The 9,900-nt window shown below is 32.1% G+C and overlaps 2 protein-coding genes across 2 annotated transcripts; both read left to right on the top strand.

Moving 5' to 3' along the window:
* Nucleotides 1–143: 143 nt before the first annotated feature.
* LOC138189845 (ubiquitin carboxyl-terminal hydrolase 35) lies at nt 144–5,164 on the top strand. Its single transcript, XM_069132060.1, has 4 exons — nt 144–273; nt 665–2,262; nt 2,452–2,669; nt 2,741–5,164. Exons 2-4 carry the CDS (start codon nt 785–787, stop codon nt 3,682–3,684), a joined length of 2,640 nt encoding a protein of 879 aa, XP_068988161.1. The 5' UTR covers nt 144–273; nt 665–784; the 3' UTR covers nt 3,685–5,164.
* A 152-nt stretch (nt 5,165–5,316) lies between these two features.
* On the top strand, nt 5,317–9,896 carry LOC138182411 (uncharacterized). The gene is made up of 9 exons (XM_069118231.1): nt 5,317–5,483; nt 5,626–5,888; nt 6,195–6,619; nt 6,823–7,444; nt 7,613–7,656; nt 7,738–7,802; nt 7,872–8,134; nt 8,245–8,777; nt 8,930–9,896. Exons 1-9 carry the CDS (start codon nt 5,453–5,455, stop codon nt 9,489–9,491), a joined length of 2,808 nt encoding a protein of 935 aa, XP_068974332.1. The 5' UTR covers nt 5,317–5,452; the 3' UTR covers nt 9,492–9,896.
* The last annotated feature ends 4 nt before the right edge of the window (nt 9,897–9,900 follow it).

Raw genomic sequence — 9,900 nt, forward strand, 5'->3', positions numbered from 1 at the left:
TCCACTTCTTACCTCCATATACAACTTAATCGCGGATCGCGTGTTTTTCCACTAAGAAAAATATACGTTCAAATTCGTTCTGACGGACTACGAAGGGAGCGGTCGGTCGCCTTCACCAGACTCAGTTACAGGACGGCTAGATTCGCGTGCTCTTTGCTATTCTTGGCCGTCCCGTACCGTGCGAGCTGTGTCGAAACCAGCGAAACAACCTGTAGTGTAGCCAACATTTTACGCTCTCATGTTTCTAGCGTTTCTTTTATTCTTCTATTACATGTAATTTATCATTAATATTTTCAATAATAATAGTATACTAAGAACAGCACTGTAAAATGTATTTCTACATGTAAATAGAAATAATGAAACTATATACAATTACAAAATTGTAAACATAATGGTACTATGTATAAAATGTTTTCATATATTTTATTGATTGTTTAGTCTTTAATATTAAAATCTATCTTAATAGAACAGAACAAACAAAAGAATATTTAAATTTATAAATCTATAGCATCATATAGATAAATAATCGTTTAAATAAATTATGCAAATAAATAGTTTTAAAATAAAAAGTAAACATTAATCAGGGACGTTGCTTTGATTTTGTGTCGTAGGCATAGTTACTTTTCCTGTTTTGAAGTTGACATTTGCTTTTTTATCTTTCTAGGGCCATGAAATCATTTAGATTTTCGTGAAAGTCATTCTTGGTTGAGGTTAATAATAGTTCTTGCTAAAAATTATAAGCGAAGCAGCTTTAAGTGGTGTTAAAATAAATAATTTGTGAACAATGAATACCGAACAAATCCTCGAATACGACATTAAACAATGTTTAAAATTGATAACAGTTGGTAAAGATATAGACGTTACTGAAGGATGGACCAGACTCAAAAAATTAGAAAGTGAGCCCATATATGAACAGTTAAATAATTATGAGACTATTTTACGAGAGATACTCAACGATGAGATAAGAAATGTACAAGAAATTCCAAAGATCATGATTTGGTTTTCAAAATATTTAATGGAAAAACCATTTTCTATTCATCCAATATCAAATGATGTTGCAACAATGTTAAGGAATACAGATATCAGTGATATGTCTCATCTGACAACGATACTTCAAGTATTATTAGAGCACAGTATCTATTTACCAGACTCTGTGAGTCATTCGAAACTCTGTGAAGCAGTTGTTATTAGTTTATCTACTTTTGTAATGCCATGTGATCCAAAAAAAATTTCTGAATTCAATGACAATGCTACTAAAGTACAAAACTTCCTAAAAGTAGTAAGGTCAAAGTCTAAGAATATTGAAAATGATAACTTAATTTTCATATGTTTGCAAACATTATATAGAATAATATCTGATACAAAACAAAAACAAGATCCTGGGCCTGGTTTGGCTGCCGTATTACAAGTGGTAGAACCTTCTATTATACCACAAGCTGTTAATTGGATTCTTTCAGAATCTCAGTCTGATGCCCAATTAGCTCAAGCTTTAAAAGTTTTATGTAGTTGGCTTCCAAAATGGATAGGTGATCGACTTAGTATTTGGATTATGGAGTTTATACTTGGCTTAGAAAAACGGCACAAATATTCAATACTTATTGAAGTCACAAAAGCAAAACTTGATGTAATGTTTCGTGCTTTATCAGTACCTGTATTTCGTCAAAATGCTTCCATAATTATATTTTATATATTAAAAAGACAAGGATCTCCATCCTTGTTTCAAAATATAGTAAGAAACACACAAATGGTGATATCTTTTTTTCTAATGAAAGAAGATTCTGAATCAAGTAAAGAATGCATACAAAATTTGGTTGATATCATGAAGATACTTACATTAAGATTTTCAAATCAGCGTGTCTGTAATAATTTGGAAAGTAGTTTTCCAGTACAGCCACGAATGCATATTGTTAAAGAAGTATGGAATGAGCATGTTTGGGTAGATGAGATGGAAGAGATTGAACCAATAATTGAATCACCAAAAACACATTTGGGGAAAGTTGGACTTTCTAATCTTGGAAATACATGTTATATGAATAGTGTATTACAAGCATTGTTAATGACTAAACAATTTTGTTACGAAGTATTAATGTATAAACCTATGAGCAAAGCTGATGATCAAGTTGTACTTAAAAAGTTGCAAAATTTATTTGCTTTGTTACTATATTCAAAGAGGATTTCCTTGGCACCAACTGAAATTTTATTGGCTTCACGTCCTGCTTATTTTCTACCAGGCCAACAACAAGATAGTTCAGAATTTCTCTGGTTAATATGCTTCTACTAATTTAATGTTTATTTTTTATATTAAAATAATATTTTATAATTATTATTTTGATAATATATATTACTAGCAAATTATTCCAATTATAATATTATAAGCAAATTTTTCATATTAAACAATATATTTATGATGAAATATGTTTAATTAAAATACTATATTGTGTTTTTTAACAGTCATCTTTTAGATCTTTTACATGAGCAAGAAAAGTCAACTACCATAAATGTTGAAGCTAATAATTCTAATCTTAAATACAAGGATGATAGAGAGATAAATGATATTTCATCAATAAGCGAAGAAGGAGCTAGTATTAAGCGCTGGACAACTGAAGAAGATTTAAGTGGAAGTATTGTATTAGAAAGAAAAACACAATCATTAGCAGATTTTACTCAAGGTAATCTTTTTTAAAGTAACAATATTATTCTAAGATTTAGTATTAACTTTATATTTTTGTTTTTATTGCAGGAGAAGATTTGGCACAAGTACAACAACTTAGTGATTCACATTCAGATTCCACAGATAGTGGAATACAATCTGTAGGTGGGGAAGATACAAATACACAAGTAGCTCTTGTACATAGAGTATTAGGTGGAAAATGTAAAATCACGTATCAGTGTGCTCAGTGTGATACTAGTTCTCATAATACAGATAAATTTCGTGATTTACAATTGTGCTTCCCAGAAGAGATTCAAGAGACTCAGGAAGTTTCTGTACAAGATCTCATCAATTATTATCTTACACCAGAGAAATTGACTGGTGAAAATAAATATCGTTGCGATAAATGTATGAAGTTATGCGATGCACAAAGAATCATAAAAATTTTACATGCACCAACATATTTAATTTTAATATTAAAACATTTTCGTTATGATTTCGATACCAGATTAAGAACGAAATTACGCCATAAAGTGATGTATAATGAAACTATACAAATGCCAGTATCTACACCTCTGTGCACATCTACAGAAAGTTATCAGTTGTATGCCGCTGTTGTTCATTCAGGTTATAGTATGGACTATGGCCATTATTTTACTTATGCTCGCGATTCTAAACAAAATTGGTACAAATTTAATGATAGTTATGTTTCACAAACGACGTTTAATGATTTTAAAGATCTGAAACCACCAGACACACCGTATATATTATTTTATGAAAAAAGTGTGCCGTTTGAAGGACTTTATGATGAAGATAAACCTGAATTATCGTCATTAAGTAAACATTTACAAGAATTGGTGGCAAACGATACTACAGCTTATATCGAGGAATTGAGGCATCAAGCCGAAAAACCTCAACGCGGACGACATAATTCAATGTTATTTCGGAAGAACGAGAATTCCGATGATGAAAACCCTCCACCTAGTAACTGTCGGGGTGCAATTAATATGCCTGCGAGTCGTTTCCTTTATTAAGTTATTTTAATATTTAAATATTATATTCTTTTATAAAATTAATTGAATATTCCAGGTAAATTTGTAATACATTTTCCTTATGTTAGTAAGAAAAACAGAGTTCCTTTATAAGTACAGTGCTATTATACCAATTGGTGTAAACTCATTCAAGAATGGTATTGTATTGAGAAAATTTCTACATATTTGTTTGCTGTAGTTCAAACTTTCTCAACAAACTTTCTGATATACGTTGTTGCTGTATATGTCTATATGTTTAGGACAAATTTGTATATGATTGTATATTTCGCAATTGTTTTTAATATTTAAATAATATATCGGAAAAAATTGTTAACATTAATATTGCAATATTAAAACATTGTAAAGTATATATAATGAGTATTCGCGAATAGTACTTAGCACTTGTTTCTTACAAGTTTGAAACAGTCTTTTTAAAAAAACAAAATGTCAATGAATCAGTTTATAAAATTACGAAAAGAAGAATTATTACATTGTTATTATTGGAAAGTGTATTATAAAATTGTGATGGAAAGAGAATACAAACTCAGTATTTTATAAGAAGTTTAATGTAATTGGCTGTGTTTTTACATAGTGTATGCATACAGGAAACAGTATTTACGTAATATTCGAAATACTATCAATTTTATAATCATACTTTTGTCACGTTTTCGCACATAATGATTTGATACCAACTTGAACAAATGCCTTTTGTCATGTAAAAAACACACGTATTATGTGTTAAACAATTTTATATTAACATTCATTCTGGCTTCTAACATTCATTATTTGTAAATTGATAAATATATTGTACATACATTTATAACAGACTTGACAAATGGTAGGTGTATTTACATAATTGTTATAAAATTAGTCAATGGGTTTGAATTTCTGTTAGTCGTGGTTAGAATTGTAAAATTAAAAGAAAAGCATAAGAATAATAGCAGCTATATCATTGTAAATATATATATTTTAATTGTAATTATCTTAAAGAGAAAAACTCCAAGCATTACAAATCTGTGATAAATTTATACTGTCAAATTGATATATTAATTTCTTAGCTCAGTATTCAACAGATAAAAAATACACTATGTATCTTAATTTATAATTGACATACTATAGTGTACAATATTTACTAGGTTTTATGTATTTATAAATTTCTTTAGACTGGGCATGAATAAATTATTCAAAAATATCCTTTTGTTGTAGACTTAATAAATTGTATTTATTGCTCATTTAATATCTGTTGTTCTAGAAAACAACGTAAAGAGAATACATGAATATTATGTCTACTTACAGGGTAAAAAATAAACATTCGATTAACATTTTATCGCATAATTATATTGTAATTATTAATGAGATTATTTGCGTGTGGTGCAGCCATTTTCTGTTCATTAGTTTAATAATATAGTAATGTAAATTACGTGTGAAAGACTCACTAAACTATAGTTAGAAATAATAAAACGATAACCTACGATCAACTGAGGCACATAATTTTTTATTATCCTACTACGTATTTATATTTTACTGATATTAGAAAACGCATAAATTGTCAATATTTAATTTACCGTAATATTGGCATTGCAATGATTTTATCTCGACGCGCCGCGTCATAATTGAAGATATATCCTGCTTGATAACAACATACTCATTCAGTGATTAAGAATACATTACACGGATTTCACAAGAAACCATCATCTGTAACATTCTAATTGTTCAACCGATCTTTTAATGCTGAATTATCCATTTGTTTTGTGAATATCTAATTGAAACCATGAAGAAAGTGTACTTAGCTGTCTTTGCTAGTAAGTTGTGTCAAATATGTATATTATTATATTGTATATTGTTTTTGTATCTTTATTCAGTGAGATTAACTTGTTAAAACACTAGAGAAAAAGTAAAAATATAGAATTTCATACAGAAATATTTCTAATCGATGATTACTAGGTAATCTAGGCATGATATCGTTTGGTCTATTCTTTGGCTGGTCATCACCTTCATTGTCTCTTCTATTGCAAGACGACAGTCCTATACCCTTGACCGTGCAGCAGGCTGCATGGGTATCATCTATTTACACTCTGGCTTCAGCTGTGGGATCGGTGCTTTGTAGTTACGTTGTAAATGTAATTGGCAGGAAGACGACTCTAGCTTTCGCTGCGATACCAGGGGTGATAGGATGGATGATGATAGCTCTCGCGACATCGGCATGGGTAACTTATTAATATATTTCTGCTACACACGGAAGCAACAGTGAAAAAGAAAATAAGGGATAAGATTTTCAATGTTACGTTATAACCTTTTAATTGATATAACTCCACAATTATTTTGTGAATTCACTGTTTGATTTCTGTCAGATATGGCTAATGCTTTAAGCCACGCAAACAGATATGTGTCGACTACCGGTTTCAGTCTGCAACACTAAAACCGATATAGGCTCGATATTTTTCTTATCAAATATTTTAAAGTACGTATATAAAACTGTCATTATTGACAAAGAACTCATTTTTATTCTCCAGGAATTGATTGCAGGCAGATTCGTTTGCGGGTTAAGTAACGGATTTGGATATATATGCGCTACTATGTATATAGGTGAAATTTCACCAGCTAATATAAGGGGAACATTAACGTCCACGTTAACTGTAGCTGCGAAATTTGGTCTGTTCGTTGAGTGGGCAATAGGCCCGTTTCTCTCTATAAGAAATCTAGCACTCGCGTCATCGTTGATACCGATCCTTTTTTTTGTCTCTTTGATATCGTTACCAGAATCTCCGTATCACTTGATGCGTCGTGGGAGAAATCAGGAAGCACTAACGTGTCTTATGCAATTAAGAGGAGCCACGGATGTTTCTAAAGAAATGGAGATGATCGAGAAATCCATTAAATACGACCTATCTAATAACACCGGATTATGGGAATTGGTCAGCGTCTCGGGAAATCGGAAGTGCGTTTTTATTTCATAATTGGTAAAGTTGTAACAAATTTTCAGGGAAAAATAATTATTGAACCTTTGTGATATCTGGTAGTATACGTAATAAGAAAATAAATCTTTAGGATACTGAATCATTTTGAAAGTTTCTGTAGAAACAATTAGGATATAGCTCGATGAGCTAAAACTAAATGGCTTTAATTTCTCTTGTTTTGTAGAGCGTTGATAGTTGTGTTGGGTCTTTTTGTAATTCAACAGTGGAGCGGAAGCTTGGCAATACTTTCGTACGCCGAATTAATTTTTAACGCGACGAAAAACCAGCTTCAAGGTAAATACTTGACCATGATATTGGGTGGCGTACAAGTGATGTGCGCTGTGATCAGCGCGTCTATAGTGGATCGGTACAGCAGAAGGACTTTGCTTCTAATTTCTACGTCCGGCGTTACCATCTCCACCTATCTCATTGGTTTATTTTTTTGCCTTCAATACATCGAAATGGATATTAGTGAGATCACCTGGTTGCCAGCTGCTGGATCGATACTTTATATTGTCACGTATGCTTTTGGCCTGGCCGCACTTCCGTTCACTATGATGAGCGAAGTTTTCCCTACGAATGTTAAAGCGCTGGGCAGTACAATTGGAATGCTGTGCTGCAATTGTTGCGCTTTTGCCGTAACCTTATCTTATCAAAGTATCGTGGAACAATACGGTATATACGTCGCGTTTTGGCTTTTTTCTTCGATCACTGCTTTAGGCACCGTTTTTATATATTATTGCGTCCCGGAAACGAAGAGGAAAACATTGCAGGAGATACAAGAGCAGTTGCATGGATATAAATTGTAATAAAAGTTGTAAACATTTTTTTTATTGTGCATTGAAATTATCATTGAAATATACATGCAATTAGGATAAAAAAATCATGCATAAAAATTTTTTAATCCATACTCAAGATTCTTGTAACTCGAAATAATGAAGAAGATACATTAATGCTATATTATAAAAATTTAGTTATATGACAAAATGTCAGTGAAGATTAGAACAATTATGATTCAGTGAGGTAGTTAGGAACGTTTTGTTATCTCTTGAAAGACAGTAATTATTTTTTTTTTCTTTATTTGTTCGATTAACGTTAGGGAGTCCGCAGTTTATATTTCAGAAAACATGGCGGGCGGAACATATATTCGATCGATAATAGTAGGTACGTATTTCTATTCTATATTTGACGTATCATACATGTGGTTCGATATATCCAACCATTTTCTTGTAGTGAATATACTTACGCTTAATCTGGGCATTCATCTTGGATGGACGCCCTGGTTGATAGAAAATTTGGAGAATGCAAATTCGTCACTGAATGTAACGATCGCCCAAATAACCTGGATCGCCTCAATCCCACAAATTGGAGATTTAATTGGTGGATTCATAGTATTTCTTGTGGGAAACCACATAGGCAGGAGATCCATGTTATTCTGCTCTCTAATACTGCTTCTCTTTAGTTGGATGATGCTTCTTCTGTATGACACAGTTTTGGTATAACTATCGAACAAAACACTTTTTCATTGAACGTATAATAATTATTTCTTCAAGATAAATTTTTTTTTCATATTTTATTGATAAATTTAAATAATCATTATTTTCAGGCAATTTATACAATACGAGCAGTCATGGGTATTAGTGCAGGAATGTGTTTCCCATTAATATTGATATATTTTTCCGAGATAGCGCTAGTGAATCATCGTGGTATGGTTACTTCCAGTCAGGCTTTTTCAACGAAACTCGGAGTTTTATTAATGTACATATACAGCGCTTTCGTGCCGTCAAAAAACACATTTATTTTTCCAACCACGCTAGTTGTTCTTTCGGGACTACTTTTGCTGACTGTGCCAGAAACGCCATATTATTTGGTGCTCCATAAAAATTATGAGAAAGCAAAGAAATCTTTGACGCGACTTCGGCAAACTTTTGAAGAGAAGGAAATACAAATGATCGTAAACGATACGGAGGACTGTGTGGCGAAATGCAAATGGAAGGACTTATTTCTCGTGTCAAACAATCGAAAAGTGCTTCTCATTGTTACTTCCATCGTCGTCACGTCTCAATTTGCTGGCAATGCTATAATCTTGGCTTATATTAACGACATCTTCATTGCGTTCGGAAAAAAATCAAGCATGAAGTACGTACACTTTTAAGTTTAATCACCTGACGTGTCTTTGTCGAATATGCGATTTAAATATTATTTTATAATCATGGAAAAATGTATAAATATATTCGCATTAATAATTAGATTCCACGATTTATGAATTATGTTTTATTTATGTTGTACAGACTCTTAACTAGCTGTACAGGAACAATCGGATGTGTGAGTACTGTGTGCACCATGTTGCTAGTAGATCGTATGGGTCGCAAAACTATCTTCCTTGTATCGGTTATTGGAGGTGGGATATCTAGCTTCATCATAGGGACATGTAGTTTTCTTTTGGAGAAAAATTATCACGTGGACGTTGTAAGTAGTATCGCAGTAATCGGTATTTTTCTTTTCGCATTCATGACATCTTTGGGTCAGCCGTCCATCATGTATGTTCTTACTTCCGAACTTTTCGCCCCGAATGTGAGAACGTTTGGTGCTGCGTATCAATCATGTTTGAGTACTATTTGTCTGTTCATAGTCAGTAAAATGTTTGGCACTGTAATGAAGGAGATCGGTATGTACGTGATGTTCTTTGTATTTGTGGGTTTTACCATCATAAATGTCTTGATTATCACGTTTCTACTACCTGAAACGAAGCGCAAAACTTTTAGGGAGATTCAAGACATTTTAGGGAATAAAAAGTCTGCCTCTGTGTACGTAATTCAATTCCGTAATAATACTTCGTTAAGTACAGAATAATGTCTTATTCGGAGCTTGCAACTTCATTTTTAAAATTATTTTTCAAGATCCCAGGTTGTAACATAATAAAGGGAAGGTGTTCTAAGGGAAGGCTTGTTTCACAGAGTAGTGCAACGTTACATGCCTGAAACATGTTTTGCATACACGGCTAGCACAAGCCACTTTGTTACCGTGTTCCCTTGCAATTAAATTTCATCATATAAGCAACTTCCGCTTCTCTTTAGTTTCTAACCTTAATAAAGTCTATTAAAAGTTTCGCGAACATCGTTCACTGAACATAATGGATTGAAGATTACGTACAGTTCATTAAAAAGAAATATTTCCAGTATTCATACTTGATCTTTATTTGATAATTAAACGAATTGAATAATTGATAGACAAATATAATTTATTGCCTGACTTTATCACG

Source organism: Bombus flavifrons, chromosome 1 (genome assembly GCF_040668555.2).
Source record: "Bombus flavifrons isolate JBK064 chromosome 1, iyBomFlav1_principal, whole genome shotgun sequence".
Taxonomy (NCBI): domain Eukaryota; kingdom Metazoa; phylum Arthropoda; class Insecta; order Hymenoptera; family Apidae; genus Bombus; species Bombus flavifrons.

Excerpts from the sequence above, each read along its gene's own strand:
- LOC138189845 (XM_069132060.1), top strand. The coding sequence starts at position 785 with ATGAATACCGAACAAATCCTCGAATACGACATTAAACAATGTTTAAAA. Across the intron at positions 2,263-2,451 it reads GATAGTTCAGAATTTCTCTG|TCATCTTTTAGATCTTTTAC; the intron begins GTTAATATGCTT and ends GTTTTTTAACAG. Across the intron at positions 2,670-2,740 it reads ATTAGCAGATTTTACTCAAG|GAGAAGATTTGGCACAAGTA; the intron begins GTAATCTTTTTT and ends TTTTTATTGCAG.
- LOC138182411 (XM_069118231.1), top strand. The coding sequence starts at position 5,453 with ATGAAGAAAGTGTACTTAGCTGTCTTTGCTA. Across the intron at positions 7,445-7,612 it reads AGTTGCATGGATATAAATTG|TTATATGACAAAATGTCAGT; the intron begins TAATAAAAGTTG and ends ATAAAAATTTAG. Across the intron at positions 7,803-7,871 it reads TATTCGATCGATAATAGTAG|TGAATATACTTACGCTTAAT; the intron begins GTACGTATTTCT and ends ATTTTCTTGTAG.